Source organism: Pelodiscus sinensis, chromosome 8 (genome assembly GCF_052426305.1).
Source record: "Pelodiscus sinensis isolate ZL-2025 chromosome 8, ASM5242630v1, whole genome shotgun sequence".
In the NCBI taxonomy this organism is placed as follows: Eukaryota; Metazoa; Chordata; order Testudines; family Trionychidae; genus Pelodiscus; species Pelodiscus sinensis.
This window is the reverse complement of record NC_143059.1, coordinates 20,939,629-20,961,131: the sequence shown is the minus strand read 5'-3', so window position 1 is coordinate 20,961,131 and position 21,503 is coordinate 20,939,629. Positions and strand designations below refer to the sequence as shown.

Sequence of the window (21,503 nt, the reverse complement as noted above, 5' to 3'; positions counted from 1 at the left end):
CTTTCGTCTTGCTACTGAACCCAGATGGGAATTGGGAAGAGAGAGTGAGGTTGATGCTGCACAACTTTTCCTCACTTAAATCCAAATCACACGCAAGTCTCGACACCACATTATTACCATCAGCATTATCGCAACCTTCGAAGTCCTGTGGCGATGGGCGAGTGACGAAGCAGCAGGTGTGGACACACTGGGAGCTGTAGTCACAGACCTGCACACAGGTGGCCAAAGTTTAATGGTCGTTTCTCGCTGATCGAAGCAGCAGCGAAATCCGGCGTCTACCTGGGCGACTGAGCAGTCCTTTTTAGGAACGCACTGCTCACCTTTGTAGAATTGGGGAAGGGGCTAGAAAAGGTGCCCTAAACATTGCCTGCTTCACTACATCCTGGCCAGTTTACCGCGGCTGGCGGGAATCCCATTATGGCGGTCGAACAAATACAAATAAACAGATTAAACGTATGGTGATATCGCTCACCATTGGAACTTGGAACGTGCGCTTGCTTTTGGACAGCCCTACAACAGACAGACCAGAGAGAAGAACAGCCTTGGTTGCCAGAGAGCTTGCAAGATACAGCATTGATATTGCAGCCCTCAGTGAGGCGATTGAGAGGATTCCCCAGGTTGACATCAACGGTGCCATGGATGATCCACCGGTAGTAGCCGAAGTTTCACAAGTTGTTAGCCAGCTATCCAGCAGCAAAGCTCCAGGGGCAGATGCTATACCTGCAGAGGTCTATAAAGCCGGTGGTCACGTACTCACAGAGAAGCTCACCGAGTTGTTCCAGTCTTTTTGGGAGCAAGGATCCATTCCTCAGGAGCTCAAGGATGCATCCATTGTACACCTCTATAAGAGGAAGGGCAATCGACAGGTATGTGACAATCATCGGGGAATTTCGCTGCTTTCCATCGCAGGTAAAATCCTTGCAAGAGTGATGTTAAATCGTCTGGTCACTCATCTGGAGTGTGGCCTCCTGCCAGAGTCACAATGTGGCTTTTGTAAGGGCCATGGGACTATTGACATGATCTTTGCCACGTGCCAACTTCAGGAGAAGTGTCAGGAGCAGAATCGTGAACTTTACACAACCTTTGTTGACCTCACAAAAGCCTTCGACACTGTCAGCCGACAAAGTCTGTGGAGGATCATGTCAAAGTTTGGCTGCCCCCCCAAATTCATTCAGATGGTACGCCAGTTTCATGATGGCATGATGGCCAGAGTGCTAGATGGTGGAGATTCTTCTAAGGCATTCCCAGTCACCAATGGCATCAAACAGGGCTGTGTACTTGCACCTACACTGTTCAGCAACATGTTTACTGCTATGCTGAATGATGCCTTCCAGGACAGCGTTGCCGGAATCAGCCTTAAGTACAGCATGGACAGGAATCTTTTCAACCTGAGGAGACTTCAGGCTGTCACCAAAGTGAAAGAAACTGTTCTGAGAGACTTCTTGTTTGCCGATGATTGCGCCTTGTATGCTGGCTCTGAAGCAGAGATGCAAGTCAGTGTGGACAAGTTCTGCACAGCTTGTGACAACTTTGGACTCACCATCAACAGCAGAAAGACCGAAGTCATGTATCAGCCTGTCCCTTATGCACCGTACACAAAACCCACAATCACAGTCACAGGGCGGATGCTACAGGCAGTGGACCAGTTCAATTACCTCGGCAGTACTCTTTCCCATGCAGCTAACATTGACATAGAAGTCACATGCAGAATAGCGAAGGCAAGTTTTGCTTTTGGTAGACTGTGTCCCACTGTATGGGAACGTCGAGGAATCAGCCAAGCAACAAAACTGAAGGTCTACAGAGCCGTGGTACTCACCACCCTCCTGTATGCCTGTGAAACGTGGACCGTGTATCGGAGGCATGCAAGACTGCTTAATCACTTCCACATGACTTGTCTTCGCAGAATATTACGCATCGGATGGCAAGACAAAATACCAGACACTGAGGTTCTCTCTAGAGCAAGTTTACCGTCAGTCCACACTCTGCTGATGAGTGCATAGATTAGATGGGCAGGTCATGTCATTCGTATGCCGGACGAACGTATACCTAAGCAGCTCCTTTTTGGGGAACTCTCTACTGGTAATCGCTCGCATGGTGGACAGAGGAATCATTACAAAGACACACTCAAGGCCTCCCTGAAGTCAGAATTGATACAACCACCTGGGAATCGCTGGCACACAACCGCCCTGCCTGGCGCAGTCTCATTCACAAGGGATGCCAAGTTCTCGAAACAGGGCGCATCTCTGAAGCACAACACAAGCACGTGCTGCGCAAGTCCAAAGCTACCAGCGCGACGATTGCAATGCCTACACATGTCTGCCCGATATGTTCCAGGACATTTGGTGCCTGAATTGGCCTGATAAGTCATCTTCGGTCACACTGTATCCAATCTCAAAGCACTTAGTGGTGTTGAGGTCTTCATCGACCACGATGGACAAACAACATCCACTTTCACTATGAATGAGAGTCCCCGTTTGTCCACAATTGCTGGTCTTTGGCCACAAGTGGTGGAGTAGGGGGACCTGTGCCCTTCCTCTCCTCTGGGTCCCGGCACAGAGCCCTAAGGTGGGGTCACAACTGCTCCCTTGCCTGGTTGACGGGGAATCCTCCCGAAGCACGTCAACCCATGGGCCATAAAATGCACAACTGAGGCCACTTCCTACTCCTTGCCCCCATCTCGGGGCTCGGTCAATTCATTATACGTGGTGCAGTCTTACCGTCAGGGTGTCCCAGCATGATGCTCATTGCCATAGCGGCTCTGGAGTCTCTTTCGCCTCTTCCCCAAGTCTGCTCCCGCTGGGGCGTTCATACCCTATCTGACCCTCCCCTCCCGGGCTGCAGGGCTGGTCTCTCTCTCTTCCTCGGCATCCTCCAGGTTTAATAACATGATTAGTCAATAGTATGAAGATGCTCACCATCTCTGAAAAATAGGCCATTTATATTTAGGTGTCTAAATATGGATTCAAGAGCCATCCAGGTTGGAAAGTTTGGATGCAGTCCATGCTTAGTAGAGAAATCTTAATTCTAGGCATGGCAAATGAGATTCATATACAGAGAAGTAGGAGGGGGAGTGAGAGAGAAATGATGGAGTGACAGTAAAATCACCTGCTGGACCAGGTGCACATCTTGATGTTTCTATTCCTTTACTGCAGGGGTGGGCAATAATTTCTGAAGGGGCCACTTCACAAATTATGGAAGTGGCTGTGAGCTGACCCGGAAGGGACAGGGCATCAGGCAGAAGGGGCAGGGCCTCGGGCAGAAAGAATGGGGTGGAGAGCTACCCTATTGGAGCTTTGCTTGGCCTGGGGTCCCTCCCCCCGACTTCTGGCCAGTGGAAGGGACCTGGAGCAGAGGGGAGGGTGCTGGGGGCTAGCCTCCTCCCAGAGTTGTGTGGGGTGGAGGCTTAGAATTTACATAACATGGCTGGTAGCTCCTGGCCCCACTGCTAACCTGTTGCCTGGCAGCTGCCCAGCAGGCACAAGCCCTTTGAACCGAAGCAGTTGAAAGTGTTTGCACCTCCTGGACAGCTCCTGGATCTGGCCCACTGAGTGGCTTTTGCCCACCCCTGCTTTACTGTGTTCTTTTCTCCCAGCCATTTTTAACAGGCAAGACCGACAAGGGTGAGTTTTAGGAAGGATTTGAATGAGGCAAGAGAGGTGGGATGATGTGCAGGTTTGAAGAGAGCATTCTAATTTAGAGCTTAGAACAATGGTTAGGGTGATGGAGAAGTACTATCCTGCTGTAGCCTTTGCATATCTATTTTGTGAATAGAAGAGAAATGTCTGTCCAGAATGTTTCATGAGCAGCAAAGTCACTTCAATTAAACACCAATTGCCCTGAGGAAAGTGCTGTACCCACATTAAAACTGAGTTTCTAATACTGTTGTTAGTAATTGCACTGAATACTATTCTACCAGGCAAAAATAATGGGATTTGGATCACTGCACAGTTCAATCTGCATCTTTGGGAGAAAAAAGTGAATATGCTTCCCAAGAAGCAAACATTGGGATTTGAGGATTACCTCTCCATAACAGAAAGGATGGGAAAGCTGTTGTCTCAGCCCTGATGTACAATCCCTGCAAAATTGTCTTAAAAATGTTTTTCACATATTACATGTGATTGGCTTTGTTTAAACAACGGAGAGCAATTATAGAGTTATGTGCTGTTACCCAATATGAGGCCACAATTTGGTCTTCCATTGTTTATTACAACTTATTTTCAAGCCACACGATAGTTTAATCTTTATAGCTCTATGATTCTTCTTATCTTAAAGAATCGGGAAAAAAACTGGGAAAACCCCTGACTTGCCATGTATTTAAAAGAAGCTAATTACTTGAGAAGTTTGGATTATTATCACTTAGGCCAGGAAATGTTTCCTCTCCAGCCAAATGTTTCTTCTTCTCAGAAGGCAGTGGGTGTACAGCAATGGGTAAAATGTGAATGGGGTCTACACGTGCCCCACAGTTTACCAGGTCTCCACTGCTATACTGGCTCCCTGCCTGTGCAGTTGGAAATGTACACAAGCCAGCTGATTCAGGGGATGCGCAAAGACTAATCTAGAGCTGCATTGGACCCTTGAAAGAGGAATATCAAGTATACTATTTGAGTGAAGAGATCTATTTTTAATCAGCATCAATCCAGAAAATTTGCTTCATTAGTCCTTCTGCAATTTTTCAAATTTCTAATGTTTACAGCATCTACAACTAACATTCTGATTTTATTTCAAAATATGGCATACAGAATGACTTCATTCATAATCCAGTAATTAGTGTCTTCTGGCCTTGTTCTTTAATAGCTCAGCTCTATTGCTAAGCTATATTTATTTTGATATGTTTATCCTTTCCTCTTTGTGTGTGTGTGTGTGGGGGGGGGGGGCATGTCCACAAGCGTTGCAGATATTCAATATTGACCTTATGTCATCTACACCACGATAAACCAGGAGTTTCTCTGCTGAAATCAGTGGTGTTACACTCCTGTACAGTGTCAGCAAGCTCACCAACCAAGCCTTTCAAATATTTACTCTGCCTCTTTCTAAAATATGGAAAATAGCAATAATAGAGAATCACATTTTTCTTATTTTTCACGATCTAGATTACATGGAAGGCAGAGTTGTCCACTGTTATTTAAATTTTCTGTTAGAGTGTAGAATAATGTAATGCATCCCTTCAGATGAAAAATAAGGGTTCCATTCTGCTGAGGATAGTGGTTGCTTTGTAACTGATTTTAAATGAGAGAAGGAACAGGCCTTAAGTTATTAAATAACATGTACTCTGTTGCTAGGTTACTATCAGTCAATTTGCATTTGCCTAGCAGACCAATTATGCTTAATTATAAAAAAGGACTATGGTGTGTATTTAGCTCAACATGCACATGTAACTACCATCAATGTAAATGGTCTTGACAGAAAGGAAAAAAATATTTTGCTTGCTAGGATGACTTCAGGAAGTATCTAGTATTTGTGAGAGTCTAAGGAACACAGCAATGAGAAAATATTACTTCAGTATCATTTTGTATAATACAAGCAATGTGATGCAAGAGAATCACACACCTAAAATGCAGATAATATCTCCAATCTGAGTAATACCAATAGCTGATGATTTAAGGGTAGTGTGAAGGACCACCCCGCCCCCATGCTATAGAAAATGGACTTGTGGACATGAATATACCTAACTCAAAGATGCTTTGGACAAATTGTCTCATGTAACCTATCAATCTTCATGTCATAATCCGCTGGATCTGTTGTTCTTGTTTTGATGTATGTATCACTCTGGTGTGTAAAATTAGACCTATGGAATGTGGAAAGGTTTATGGTTTTAAATGTGCAAAGGAAAGCCATCAAGGGTGTTTCCAAATGCTGGAATGCCTCAATGTCTGGGCAATCATATCCAAATAGCCTTTTGTCTGTAAGTATTAGCAGTGGTTGGTCTTAAGAAGTCACATGACCTCTCTAACTGTAGGGACTGGCCAAGTAACTTCTCATGCAAAAGTGGGAATCTTTAAAACAATAGAAAACTAGCAGACCTTTGGCTGAGGCACTCCCAAGAAAGGATCCAAAGACCCCAGGGTAAGGAGCTTCCCTGGTTTGAAGGTTTAGGTGGAAAGGAACAGTTTTAGGGTGAATTTGTAATAAGTTTGTACTGAGATTTTAGTGTAGGATTAGCAGAGCGTTTTCTGTTATTTTAAGTTTGTAATCTACTTTGCACTGCTTGTTCTCACATAGTACCACTTAAATCTTACTGCTTGTACTTCATAAAATCACTTTTATTTACTATCAAGCCCAGTGTAAATCATTGTTACCTGGGGGAGCAACCAGTGTGCACAGTGTGCAGATTTATCAGGCTGCATGGGCCCTTCAGGTCTCCAAGGTTGCACTGCATGGGTTACTCCATACTTAGGCATTGTGCCGCTATATACCCTACCTCCCCACATGCACAGAATCAATACCCTATGCAGTGCATCCCCCTATTTCTTGGGCTGCTGGGCCTTACCCCCTGACCTTTCTTCTCCTGGTCCCCAAGTCCCCCCTTTGCCTCCAGCTGCTCTCCCATCTCTTTTCTCCGATGCCAAGCCCTGTCTGAAGGTTCAGGGAGGCAGGCCCTTGGAACCAGGGCAAGCTTTTTACCCTGCTGGACTCCTTTCCTGAGAGGTCATGAGAGATCTTTTCCTGTTAACTGTCTCTCGACAAGGGCCACTATCTCAACATAGCTGATCCATATTCACAGTTTGGGTGATGGCCCCTCGTATACTGCTTCAGAATGACAATTTCCACGATCTTTTGTGGGCTGTGGGTCTCGGGCCGCAATCATTTTTGGGTGAGGTGGATCAGGTGGAATGATTGGGACCTTAGTGCTTTGCCCTCTTAGTATCTCCACTGATGGAATCTTTGGGCTTGGACGGTGGTTGTTGTTCTGGACCTGGCTAAGAAATGCCTTCAGTTGGGAGAGTAGCCATCTCCTTGGGTATGTCAGAATAGGCCTACTGGGCCTCACTGCACAGGAACGGAGCCAGGATGCTTGGCCACTGGGCTCGGGGCCAGCCTTCCCACAGGGTAGACCTCTCAAAGGCCAGGAGGTACGTCTCCGCATCGTCCTCCCCTGTCATCTGGAGATAACTGCTGGCATGCAGCAATTGAGCTCCATCTTGTGCCCCTTAGTGTGCCCCTGGATGGCCAGAGCCTTCAGCTGCATTATCACCTCCTGCAGGGTGGCTCAGTCTTGGGAAGCCTGGCTCATCAGCAGCTGGTTAGTTTCATGATGTAGCTGAACTAACACTTGCTGGGCAGCCACCTGAACCTTGGTAGTTTCCTGGTGCATTATAGTGGCTTATACAATCACCTTCACTATGTAACCCTTCTGCCAGGTAGCGCCAGCAGCAGCCAGGGCCGAGTTCAATACCTAAGGGTCCCTTTTCATCCATCTCACACACAACTGGCTCGAGCCCCCACCCAGTAGCCTGGGAAATTCACACACCTTTGGGCGCCTCTGAGAGGCAATGCTTCCCCACCCGCAAGCACAGAGTCTGAGCGTAGAAAAGAAACTTTTAATAGAAGAGAGAGAGAGGTCACATGGCATTAACCAGAGTTCATAACCAACCCACGAGTAACCATCCCTGCTCAAATGAATTGAGCAATGTCCTTTACCTCTTAGGCTCACTAGTCCAACAAGGTAAGGGTCCCATTCACCTACCCAAACTTTCTCTGTACCCTACTTCAAATGCTCCATTTACAGCTCTGTCCAGTCAGTGCGGACCCAGACACATCACCCTGATGACTCCATTCATTAAGCCTGAGGCCATGCCACCTTTTTGCTGCTCCTGTGGTCCACTTTCTCCACCAGCTGCTCTGCTGGCTGCCCGCCAGTCGCTCTCACCAGCCACTCTGCTGGCCGCAATGGGTATGGCTCCAGGCCACACACGTGACTTCAGTTCTTATGGTATGTCTATACTAGCCCCCTAGTTTGAACTAGGGTGGCTAATGTAGGCATTCGAATTTGCAAATGAAGCCCAGGATTTAAATATCCCGGGCTTCATTTGTATGTTCCCGGGCGGGCGCCATTTTTAAATCCCCTTAGTTCAAACTGACTGCCCGTGGCTACACGCGGCAGTCAGAAGTTAATCCGAACTAAGGACTTAGTTCGGATTAACTGTTACACCTCATTGCAGCTGCGGGCAGTTGCACGAGGAGTAACAGTAGTTCGAATTAGAAAGCCTAATTCGAACTACCTACTCCGTGCCACGTGTAGCCGCGGGCACGGAGTCTGAACTACGGGGGCTTTAAAAATGGCGGCGCCCAGCAAGATGCAAATGAAGCCCAGGAAATTCAAATCCTGGGATTCATTTGCAACTTCGGTTGCCTACATTAACCACCCTAGTTCGAACTAGGGTAGTAGTGTAGACATACCCTTAGAGATGGTGCTGTTTTCATTTAACATAACAATGTTTTGGGACACCATAAACAGTATCAGCAGTCTCCCCTCCCAGTTTCCCATAGAATTTGAGCAGGATGAAGGAGAGGATGGAGCCCTGAGAAGCAGAGGCGCTGGCTTTCTGAGTTTCTGTGGGGAATGTTCGACTAACTTCTCTGCCCCAGGCCCTACACTCACTTCACCCCTTCCTCCAAGCTCCCATCTTTGCCCCACCTCCTCCAGCCACCTCCTCCCCTCTCGGTTAAAATGTCCTGCATGAACAGCTGGCCCATGGTGGGTGGGAGATGCTGGGGCATGGGAGGAGCTAATCAATGGGGCTTCCAGTGCATGCTAAGCACCCACTATTTTTTTCTATGGGCTCCAGCCCTGGAGCACCCATGGGGTCAGTGCCTCTACTCAGAAGTGCCATAGCTGAAGGGTCAGGAAGCTTCCTTGGTCTGTATATACACACTTCAGTGAGGCGTTTGTGGTTGCCATGTGCCAGCTGACTCAGGCTTGCAGGGCTCAAGCTAAGGAGCTGTTTAATTGCAGTGGAGATGTTGCAGCTTGGGCTGCAGTGTGGGCTTTGGGATCCTTCCACTTCCCCAAGTCCTAGAGTCCAGGAGACCAAATCACCTGACACAGTGTAGACAGACTGCAGTGTAGACAGACTCTCTGAGTGCAGTGATGTGTTTAAGCATATCCGTAAGCAGTTTGGTAGTGCTGCCAGTACAGGGCCCCTACTTTGCATACATTCTTTCAAGGAAAGATCCCAAATTGTTAGAGGCTTTTGTTTTTTAGATTTTTTAAACCTAATTATTAACTGTGATAGTTTTCAAAACAGCATTTGTGGTATAAATGCATCACAAGTGATTCCAAATACAATTACTATTATGCTGAACAGTATTTACCTTTGCAGCATATTTAAATGAGTTGCACAGAATTCTGAGGTAAATTTCATAGGAAGTTTATTTTTTCAGTACAGTATTGTATAATCTTATCACAGAAACGATAGCATAGCATACAGTAGTGTAAATTCACATATATGAAATATTTGCAGTGAGAAAAATGAGACATTCAATGGAATTTTTCTATTTTTCTGTTGTAGAATAGATCAGCATCCATTTCTTTCCCCAAAGGAAACTACTGAACAATTGCAGAATTTAAATGAGGTAAGTGTAACCAAAATTGTAACTGCAGTGTTGTTAATCAGACAATATTTAACATTTAACATAAACCTGCAGCTCGTAGAATCATATGACTACATAAGAATCTTGGCTTACTTTTTTAAAATGAAAGTTTTTAGCTTTCATGTTTGCAGAGAAACATTTCAAAATATCACCCAATGCTCAAAAACTAAAAGGCAAATAAAAAGGGACATTTTTTCTTAACAATGATACTTCTTCAAGTGATGTGCATTCCAACAGATGTGTGTATGCTGTATGCATGAGCTTCGGAAGGTTCTTTTCCTAGGAGTACCCATTGGGTTGGCTGTGGAGCCCTGTGGAGTGGCACCTTCCTGGTGGAGTCTATGGTGCTCTGCTGACAATCCATCCCAGTGATTGTCATTGGGGCGCTTGTTCTCTTGCTCAGCAAAAGATAGAGGTCATCGGGGCTCTCTTGGACTCTATGCATATGAGAGCTTTCCTCCCAGGTATTCATTTTTGTGTGATCATGGACCTCTGCCGCAATTTCCAAAGGTTCCCAACCATCACAGCAAGAAGGTGCATGGGGCTTGTGGGGCACATGGTGGCCTGCACATTTGTTGTGCAGCATGCCAGGTTGTGGCTCCACCCCTTGCAGAGCTGGTTTTCCAGAATGTACAAGCCCAGCAGGGACCCATTGGACTGTCTGGTCACCTTCCCCGCTTCTCCACTCCCATAATTGGTGGCTGTGTGGGAGTGCCATCTACCAACTCCCAACGCTCCCTATCTCTGGTCATAAGTGCATAGAGACAGGCTGGGGAACACACCTGAGCAACTCCAGTAGTCAGGGGCTATGGTCTTGGGAACTCTCCCTGCACATCAGTGTTAGAGAGTCAGGGTAGTTCACCTCACCTGCCAGACCTTCCTTCTCTGGCTACAGGGCAAGTGTGTCTCTGCACCAACAGACAACACAACATCAATGAACTATATACAGGGAGAGGGTGGTGCTCTCTCCTCTCCCTTTGTCTTAAAGCCCTCCACTGGTGGCACTTTTGCATAGAGCACCAGGTCCATCAGCAACCCTCCCACCTGCCAAGGGCCCAGAACACCTCAGTGGCTCCTTCAACACCCATGAGTGTCCCTCAGGACAGAGATCATCCTATCCATCTCCCAGAGGTGGGATCATCCCTAGATGGGCATATTTGCAAGAATGAACAACAGGAAGTGCCATAAGTCCTGCTCCTTTCGAAATCATCGCCATGATTCAGTAGTAGACATGTTCCACATTCCTTGGTCCAATCACCTGCATTGTGCATTTCCTCCCTTACCACTAGTACACAAAGTCCTCCTCAAGATTTGGCAGGACAAGGTGGTGATCATTCCCATCCCACTTGCATGGTCCTGGAAGCATCCCACTTCCAAGTCAATGAGAATATTTTCCTACTGATGTTCTTCTCAAAGCCCCATGCCAACTCTAAGGAGCAGGCTCTTCATTCTTTTGATGTCAGATGCACTTCTATATTGAATGCACAAAGTCATTTTGTAAATCACCAGAGCTCATTATTGCAGTGAATGAAAGAAAGAGGGGACTACCCATCTTGTCCCAGTGTCTCCCATTATGGATCACATCCTGCATCAGGTGCCGCCAAGACCTGGCCACGGTCCCAGGCCCAGCACTGACAGCTCACTCCATGAGAGCACAGGCTTCCTTGCTGATATTCCCCACACAAGTTCCCATTTGCAAGGCAGTGATATGATTCTCTATTCATACCTTCATGTCACATTACACCATCACCCAATGAGCAAGAGATGATGCAACATTCAGCAGAGAAATGAGCAATGAACTCCAACCCCTCCTCTAAGTATACTGCTCTGAACTCACCTATTGGAATGCACATGAGCAATCACTTGAAGAAGAAAAAATAGTTACCTACCATTTGTAACAGTTCTTGAAGATGTATTGCTCAATTCCATTCCAAATTCCACTCACCTCCCCTATGTTGGAGTAGCCAGCAAGAAGAACCTGAGGGGTGGACGGTTAGCAGAGACCTATACACCACACCATGGAGGCACCATTCAAGTGGTCTCCATAGCTGATCCAACAGGTACTCCCAGAGGAAAAATCTTGCAATGATCATGGCCGTGGTGCACACATACCAAATGGATATGAGCAACACCTCAAAGAACAATAATTACAAAAGGTAGGCAACTATTATTTTCTAAGTGACTGCTGGCAATATTGAGAGAGATCTTAAGTTGGTACAGGAGTGTTTATTTTTTTCTTTTTGGTCCTCACAGCACAATGGAATACATTGGAACAGCACTTGCAGTTTGTTTATATAGTTAGGCTATATCAAAGCCTTTACATCCCAGAGAAATAGCTGAGGGAAGGGACAAAGTAGTTGGAAAACTCCACAAGGCAAAAAAAAATAATAATAATAAAAAAAAATTGGTGCTTGATACATTTAGCTGGTGACCATCAGTGCAAATGGTGAGAGAGAGAAAAGGAAGAAATGAAAACAAAGGAAATTGCACATATTTGTGACTATTGAAATAATAGTTGATTGTAACGTGGGTGTCAAAACATGACAAAAGAACACAATACAATGAAGCTCTGTGTGTGTGTGTGTGTGTGATGGATGGGAAGGGTGCTGCCCTTTTCTAAACATCCCAGCATTCAGTAACCAAAGTGTTAAACCCAGAGTAGCCAGGAAGTGTTGGCAGGGAACCAGGAGAAACAATGGGAGGAGAGTGTTGAGATTTGAATTGAAAAGGAATCTGCCTGCTGCAGTTCAGACAAGAAGCTCTGGAGCTGGGGGGAGATTAATTGAACCAGGCAGAAATCCTCATGCCTAGAAATGGACTGGACTTGAAGCTATGGCTATGTAAATGTTAGGGAATGGTTAATTAGACATGATCAGGTTATTTTCTTTGTTTTGTAGTTTGGTTAAATTCCTTTGTGCTGAGTCCATGTGCCTCCCCCACCTCCAATACTGTAACTAAAGATGAATGTCAGGGAAGCAATTCTCTGTACTTAAATCTGTTTCTCAGTTGCTCTATAACACCTAGCAACTAGGTATGCTTTACCGTGTATATTTTTTTGTTTTGTTAATAAAATCACCTTTTTTAAGGCTATGATCTGATTCTTGTGTCCTGGAAAGTAATAGGAGGTGAGTGTGTCTAAGACTGGTCTTTTTTTTTTGAGCTCTCTTGTAAAAGAGCTTGGCGTACCCCTCTGGGGGTACAGCTACACTGTGGGGGGGGGAGTTTGAAGAAGGTATGCAAATTGCTCTCGCATTTGTATATCTTCTTCCGATTCTTTTTCTGTTTTACGAGGAATAAGGGGGCTTCCGAAATAGGTTTTTTCCCAACATTTGGCCCCGTGTAGACAGGCCAAAATTGGAGAAACCTCTTCCAGAAAAAGATTCGGAAGAAGATTTGGAAATGCGATTGCAATTTGCATACCTTCTTCAGAACCCCCCCCCCCTTTTCCCCCAGTGTAGCCATACCTTGGCAGAAGTCCCCAAGTGAATCTTCCTGGGTTCAAAAAGGTTTTTTTTCACTTGGGTGGTGGCAGGACATCACCCAAGGTCAGGGAATCTGGACCTTGGGGAGCTTTAAGCAGAGGCCTATAGAGTCCTATTTTAAAGTCTTTTGTGAGCCCCCACCTATTGCACTCAAAGTGCCAGAGTGGGGAACAGCCTTGGCAGTGTGACAGAAAGCTCATACTGTGTATCAAACAATGAGCAGTCTTACACCAGACTCAGACAAATTGACTCAATGTATTGGAAGCCAAAATACAGGCTGTGCAATTTGCCTAGGAAATGGGCTCCCTTACAAAGCAGCTTCACAAATGAAGGAGATGTCACGATGGTGTAAAGGCCTGCTACACTCTACGGCTGTGTCTAGACTGGCAAGTTTTTCTGGAAAATCACCTGCTTTTCCGGAAAACTTGCCAGCTGTCTACACTGGCCACTTGAATTTCTGGAAAAGCACTGACGATCTCATGTAAAATCATCAGTGCTTTTCCGGAAAAACTATGCTGCTCCCGTTCGGGCAAAAGTCTTTTTCCGAAAGACTTTTGCGCCAAAGGGCCAGTGTAGACAGCATAGTACTTTTTGCAGAAAACTGCGTCTAGATTGGCCACGGACGCTTTTCCGCAAAAAGTGCTTTTGCGGAAAAGCATTCTGCCAATCTAGACGCGCTTTTCCGAAAATGCTTTTAACGGAAAACTTTTTCGTTAAAAGCATTTTCAGAAATTCATGCCAGTGTAGACGTAGCCTACAAGTTTCTGAACAAGAAAAGGGTTTATAAAGTGTAGAATAAAGCAGCAGAGATAAAAGGTGAGGGGGGTGGGATAGGAGAGGAAATGGGGACATCACTGTCATGCCATGAAAAAAGTAAGATTGTTACCACAATGAGCCAGATAACAACCATACCTATTAATAGGGCCTTGACATGCATTAATAGAAAACCACCATTTGTCCCTTTAAGAGAATTTGAGTGTAATCACTGAATTTGAGTGCTTTTCTATGTGCTGATGTCCCCACAGCTTAGGTCAATATTAAAAAATTGTAATATAAATAATATGACACCACTCACATCCAACTATAGGAAGAGGGGCATTTGGAAATGTCCCATACTAGTCTGATGCCTGGATGTAAAGTACATGAGAAATTTACTTGACTAAATTGTTAGTTCTTCTCACAGCCCAGCTGAAGAAACTTCTACAATAAAAATTACAGAATTTAAAATTCATGCAGAACAGACTTGAAATGGTAAGAGAAAATACAGTAAATGTATTAAATAAAAAGCAATTAAAATATACTGTTAAAATGGATCATATTTATTGGTAATGACAGAGGAATGGCCCAGGGGAATGTAATCAGAGTAAAATTTAATTAAGCTTCCTCTAAAATATATTTCAGGATTAATGCAAACTCAGGTGGGCAGGTGTCATGCTAAGAAATATTCACTGAGTCTTTGAAGACATTTTGAATCCTTACACCACTGCCATGGCTTTATACGAGTACAGTGCAGATCTTGATGTATCTTATTACTGCTTCTTCTACATATAGGAAATTCTGCACTTAAAATGTCATAGTGCCTCAAGATATACAAACTGCCAACACAGATACTGCAGCTCTCTATTTTTCTTTGCCAAGAATATGTACTGAAAACATTCTAGTTTATTTTTAGCTGGAACTGTGATTTAAGATTAATAAATGGAGGATTTTTCTATTGTTGTAAAGCCACTTTTAATTTTCTTGCAATACAGAAATCAAACAAGTAGATACTAATCCTGTCCTTTTCTCTATAATTACTCTAAAGGATTTTCAAGGGTGAAAGAGTGGCTTATCATGCTTTTTGCCTCAGACAGTTTTACAAATCTGAAAAACCATTAATAATTAAACACAAATCTATTTAAAAATATTCTACATGGAAGAGAATCCCCTGTCTCCCTCACAAGCTAGATATTTGGGGATGGGCAAAACATAGTTTGAAAACTGGGGAAACCATTATGGAAGCTGGCAACACCACTGTCCAGAGAATGCCAACTGGAGGTTTTGGTTATTTCTATTCTCTCTATTTGCCTTGTAAACTGAGGCTACATCTACAAGGCAGGCTTTTTGCACAAGAAGCTTTTTGTGGAAGAGATCTTCCACAGAAAGTTCTTGTGCAAAAGTGCATCCACACTGTCATGGTCATGAGGGATGGCCAGCAGCCTGGGGACTAAGGGGTTAACTGTGCCTAGCCAGATAGCAGTCAGCCAATAGAAATGCAAATAGGGATTTCAAACTGAGACAAAGGAATTTTGGGGTTTTCCCTCTTTTGTCTCTGGGCCAGTTTGCTCCCTAGATATTGAAGGAGACAGAAGACATGTCTCCAAGAAAAAGACTCTTCAAAATGTGTAAGTAGGGTAAAGTTTAGATAAATCCATTAAGTTTTATATTAATGGAGATTGCCTATCTCCTAGAACTGGAAGAGACCTTACCTTGAAAGGTCATTGAGTCCAGTCCCTTGCCTTCACAGCAGGACCAAGTACCATCCCTGACAAAATTTTGCCCCAAATCTGTAAATGGCCTCTGCAAAGATTGAACTCACAACCCTGGGTGTAGCAGGCCAATGATCAAACCACTGAGCTATTCCTCCCCTCTTGTTTTCTGTTGTGGGACTATGGATCTGATGTCTGTGCTGCTAGAAATGGCTTTTCCTCTTTTGTAACTAAGTTTTGAGCCCATGGGAAAATTCCTCGTGAGTTTATTAATTGGTGGCTCTTACCATATAGCCAATCCAACTATGATTGTAACAAGAGTATTGTTTTGATAATAAAAGTTCTTCTTTTTTTTAATTAATCAGGTATTGGTTCATTCTGTGTCCTGGAAAATCTGTCTGTGGGATCTGCATGCCTCTGACCAGGGTATAGCAACCAAAGACTGACGTTTATATTTTCTCTTTCTTTTTCAAGCTCTTTGGAGAAAAGAGTTTGGGGTGCCCTGGGGTTGGGTTCAAGTGTCCACCCCTGTTTGTGGGTTCAAATGCACTTGATGGTGGCAGCAGATTTTTTTATCCCCAAAATCTAGGTTAATTAGGATTTTGGGGGGAAGTTTTATACCAAAGCCTGTAGAGATAAGGTTTTGGGGCACTTTTGCGGGCCCCCACTTTTTGCATTTATCATGCCAGAGTGGGGAATCAGCCTTGACACACACCTTCAAAGTGGGTCGCAAAAGCAATGCACTTTTTCACAAGACTGTGTCCACACTATTGGATGCTCTCTCTCGTATAATGTCACCCGGAACTGGATCTAACCAGGCTTTAGGTCACCAGTTACTCCGAGTGCTGTTGCCGGAGCCCTGCAGAGACACAAACTTAAAGGACAGTCGTTTCTCTGTTTCTGCTGCCTGCTTACGGACCTCTCTTGAGGGACGGCAAAGCTTCAGTGGTGCCTACTGTGGTTGCCCTGTTCTTTTTTGAGACACCACAGCATTTTTCTTTAGTGTGTGCTATGGAGCTGGAGCTGGCCCTGAGCAGGCGACGGCCCCAAGTGGCCATGCTGCAGTTCCTGCAGCACTTGCTTCCAGCTGCCTACATGTTAATGCTGGACATGGACTCAGAACTCCTCCTTATCACCCTCTGTGTGGCTGCAGCTGCTCCACAGAAGGTTCTGGAGGCTGGAGACCAGTTTGGACAGGAGGGACCAGCCAGTCATGGAGCAGTGGGACAACCAGCAGTGGCTGCACAACTTTAGAAGTGCAAGGCCACCTTTCTAGAGCTATGTGCCTGGCTCACACCCGCCCTCCAGAGACGTGACACCCACCTGCGGCCTGCCATCCCCCTGCAGAAGTGGGTCACAATAGCCCTCTAGAAGCTGATCACCCCAGACAGCTACTGCTTAGTAGCCACCCAGTTTGGGGAGGGGAAGTCCATGCAGGTAAGGAACTTGTGGTCTGTAGTCTCTGCCTGGGAGAGGGGAGGGTGTTGGATAAGGGGGACCCTCGGGGGGGCAGGGACTTTAGGGGGCGGAGTGGGGGCTGGGGGAGAGCCCTGGCCCTGAGGCCTTGTGCCATCCTGCCCTCACAGCCCTGCTGCTGGGGGGGGGGGCGTATGGGCTCGTAGGGGGTGGCTCCTGGAGGGTTGAGGAGGCAGAGGAGGGGAGGGGGATGGGCACCTCCTAAGGGCTCACACAACCCCCCTCTTACATTCTCTGTTTTGTGTGTTTCTTTGTCTCCTTCTGCAGATCGTCCGGGCCATCAACTCCCTGCTGCTGCGCAGTCATCCGTCTCGAGGCCTGGACGCAACCATGGGCGGATTTGCTGCCCGGAGGTTCCCCAACAGTGAGGGAGCCAGCAACAGAACACACATTCCGATCTGGACCCCGGACCATCAAGCGGCCCAGTTTATTAACAGAAAGGGCTACTTTTCAGTAGTCCTACAGGCCCTGGGGAACCACTGGGCCACTTTACAAACATTTATGTGGGGTAGGGTGGCTTCTGCCTTTCCGCTCTTTTCCTTCCCCCTCTCACCTCCTCCTCTTGCCTTTTCCCTGAGCTCCCAATAAACACACCTGTTTGGTTTGAACAAAAAAGTAGTGCTTCTTTATTGAACATGAGGAGAAGGTGAGCAGGGGGAGGGGTGATATCTTAACTGGGAGGGGGCATCAGGACTGGGAGGGGGGATCAGGACCAGGAGGGGGAATCCGGAGTGGGAGGAGTAGTGGGACAGCTTGCAGTGCCACCTCAGGTGCAGGGACCTCTTTGGGGTTGGGTGGATCTGGGGACCAGAAACGGTTGGGCAGGAGAGGTGCCTAGAGTGGGAACAGGGTTGACAGAGGGGGCAGGAGAAGGGGCCATAGGCATCACTTGGGGAGGGGATATGGGCATTGGGAAGGGAGGGAGCAGAGGTATGGCATGGGGAGGGATCAGAGGCATAGCAGGGTGGCCAGACGGATGGGCAATGGACATAGGAGGGTGGCAGGAGGGTGGAAGGCAGAAGCAGCGGCATCAGGCGGGTGTTCCCCCATGCGGGACAGGACGTTGCACATGGTGTCACACCGCACCATCATGTCGGCCCATGCATGCTCCCGCCATTCCAGGTCGGCATTGAGGGTGTCATGTGTGTTGCGCATGACACTGACGTGTTGCTGCGTGAGGTCCTTCAGCACTCTGGGTCATCTGTGGGTCCCCTTGTCTCTGACAGGTGGCTGCAGTGGTGGTGTGGTTAGGCCCTCCATCCCAGCTGGTCCGGCTGTGGAGAACACACAAGAAGAAGAGGCCATCAGTCCTCCCTGGACACACATTCCCTGAGGCCATGCTATCCTCTGTGAGCGGCAACTACACCAGTCCGCGGCCCATGGGGGGGGATGTCCTGAGAGCAAGGCCATGTGTGGCCTGCACAGCACACCCTGTGTCACAGGGGCCCCAATGTGGCCAGAGGACCTCCTCCCCCCCCCCACGCATACCATGGCCAGCCAGGCAAGGGAAGTGTGCAGCCACAGTGGGATCCTCTCATGGGCAGCAGAGGAGCCGTGAGCAGCCTGGCCCTCCCTGGGGTCTGCACACACAGCTGTGGCTTGCTGGGCTGTCTGTGGGAGTGGCTGCTACCTCGTGCAGGCATGCCTGTGTTCTGTGCGAGGGGGTCATGCCTGCGCCCTTGCAGCTAGCCTGCTTGCAGCTGGGTGTGCCCCCTTCCCTACTGGGGGCAGGACATGTGTGCCCACGCATGAGCCTGGCAGCAGGATCCCAGCCATATTCAGGGGCTGCTTGCTGTGCCCGCGTGCCGCACCCTTCCGCTGCATGTGGTTGCACGTACACAGACTGCAGCACCATGTGCTGGCCGAGCAGCCCAAGCTACACTGTGCCCCCCTCTCTCTGTGTGCCTGCCTCCCCCACCCTGTGTGTGTGTGAGTGTGCCAACTCACCTGAAGATCCCTCCCAGGCTTCCAAGGAGGCCTGTGAGACATTCTGGCTTCCAGTGACTGGCTTGAGGGAGAGGGTGACAGTCCCTGGCTCCTGCTCCTCCTCCTCCTCTGGCTAGTGCTGGCCCTGGCCCTCTGGCTCTGCCTCAGGGGCAACCTCTGGGTGGATGACTACTGGGGTTTTCAGCCCTGAGTCCACCATGATGGGGGTGGGGAAGAGAGTTCCCCACCCCCCAAGATGTGGTGGAGCTCTTGATAGTAGGGGCATGTGTGGGGTCCTGTCTCTGAGCGCACCTTATGCTTGGTGGCCCTTACGTACCCCTAACAGAGCTCCTTTATCTTTGCCTTGACTTGCTCCATGGTACGGGCAGGGTGACCTCACTCCACCAGGGATACGGCCATGCGGGAGAAGATTTCCACATTCCTCCTCTTGGCCCAAGGGTCCTGAAGCGACTCCTCCTTGCCCCACAATTCGAGGAGGGTCGCCATCTCAGGTCCGGACCAGGAAAGGAGAGCGCCTTTTTGTTCCTTTGGAGGGGTTCTGGAACCCCTGGGGCTGCTCCCTGGAAAGGCCAGGGGGGTCTCAGTGAGCTTGCCATGAGGACATTTGTGGCAGATGCAGAGCCGCGTGGTGAAGGCACCTGCTCTCTGCAAACTTCCTGCCACAAGACTTGTCCAGGGTGCCTGCGTCTTTAAGTGGGGCCAGCAGACAGGAACTATAGAGTTCTGATTAACTTGGATGGAGTGGCCAAAAGGTTTTCTTCCTGGAGGCCAATTCTTTCGCAAAAAGAACTCTTGCACAAAAAGGGGTTATTCCTTGTAGATAGAGAAATACCTACACCACCAAAAGCGGTGTAAATGTTCTTTTGCAAAAACGCGCTTGAGGTGTGGACCCTCCGCTTAGTGTAGGAAGATGAAGGTTTGTCCCCGCATTTATCATCTCTCTCTCCTCTTCTTTTCCCTGTTTCAAAACTCAATACTTTTCTACTTTATTTTCCCAGCTACAAAGGTCAAGGATCCAGAGACATAGGTGGTTTCTCTATCCTTCCATGACTGCTACATATATGAATGGGCCAAACTGTGTTGGGATGGTGGTGTTCTTCTGTTTTGTGTTTGTTTTTAATATCCCAAGAGTCCATTTCAGATACAAGTGATCATCTCTGTAAAATAAGATCATTCCTCACAGTGAGAATTTTTGTGGCTTATTGAACCATTACTGAAAGTTCGGGGTGTGAGGGTGGCTTTGCAGTCCTCTGCTCAACTAGAGATTAGGGGAAGGATGTACTCAATGTTGACTGTTGAATTTGCTCTTCAAAAGTGTGGGGAAGAATTGAACCTGAGTCTGCTGAAGTACATAGTATTTTCCCAGGTGCAGCACTTTGAGGGGAGCATTAAAGGTGTCTTTAGCACTGATAGGGTTTTTCTTTTGGAGTGGGGGAAGTCAGGGGTGATTTATTTTTATTGGCATTTAAACTAAACAATATATAAAAGTGGCTTGTTAGTTTGTACATAGATCTAGAGGCCCTGAGCACATTTTTTAGAAATGAGGGAGAGTGAAAACTAATATATAATTAGACATATCATACATCACTTTTCTGACACTGAAGACCTTTTGCAATCTCACAGTTCCTCCATACCATGATGCAATCACAATGTAAGTTTTGTTGTATTTGATCGTTGTCAGTAGGTTCCACATAGAGAGGAAATTACTACTTGGAATTTCCTTGCTGTATCTTTTCTATTTGCTGTCTCCTTACTTCATTCTGAAAATTTTCTTGGCTATGTCTAGACTAAGAAGTTTTTCCAGGATACCGGAGGTATACGGTATCCCGGAAAAACTCCGCTACATCCAGGGAATGTATTTGCTCTTCCACTTTTTTTGTTGAAGAGCAGATGCGCTCTTTCAGAAGCCCTTCTTCCCATGAGGAAGAAGGGCTCTTCTGAAAGAGGAGGATTTTCTGAAATTTGGCCCAGTGTAGACTGGCCAAATTTCAGAAAAGCCTCTTTCGAAAAAACTATCGGAAAAAGGTACACAAATTGCGGAGTGCATTTTGCATACCTTTTTCCAATAGATAAGTGTAATCTAGACGTAGCCCTTGTTTTAAAAAGTTGTAAACTGTAATAATCTATTTTCAGAATAATACAAGTAGACACAAATGTTGTCTTTTATCTGGATTAATGAAGCTTTTACTTTTTTTCCTATGACACTGAAATGGAATTAATTGGCACTCACCCCATTCTTTGAAAATGTTAATTGCTTTGAAAGGATGCTAAAGGTCGAGCCTTTCAGAGGATATTAATTACTCTTTTTTCAAACTTGTAAAGCACAAACTCTCATTAAGGTGATTGTATGGTGATCTTTCCAAACAATGTTTAAAGTAAAGATATTCTCATAAATATTTTTATTCTGAGTTTAAGAAAGTTTAAAAATGCACCAACTTTAAATGTTACCGTGCATTCTTTCAAGGAGGCTTATATTAGAAATTCATGTCAAACGATATTGATCCAGTTTCTTATTAAGTTGACACTGAAGTAAATCAGG

At 46.4% G+C, this 21,503-nt stretch overlaps 1 protein-coding gene across 5 annotated transcripts in view; it reads left to right on the top strand.

Moving 5' to 3' along the window:
- The window catches only part of FAM13C (family with sequence similarity 13 member C), a 189,389-nt gene that overhangs the window by 84,452 nt on the left and 83,434 nt on the right, over positions 1 to 21,503 (top strand). For all 5 annotated transcript variants that reach the window (XM_075934855.2, XM_075934854.2, XM_075934852.2 and 2 more), the window contains exon 6: positions 9,510 to 9,573. In XM_075934855.2, the coding sequence (XP_075790970.2) occupies positions 9,510 to 9,573 (64 nt within the window). The remainder of the gene's footprint in view (positions 1 to 9,509; positions 9,574 to 21,503) is intronic.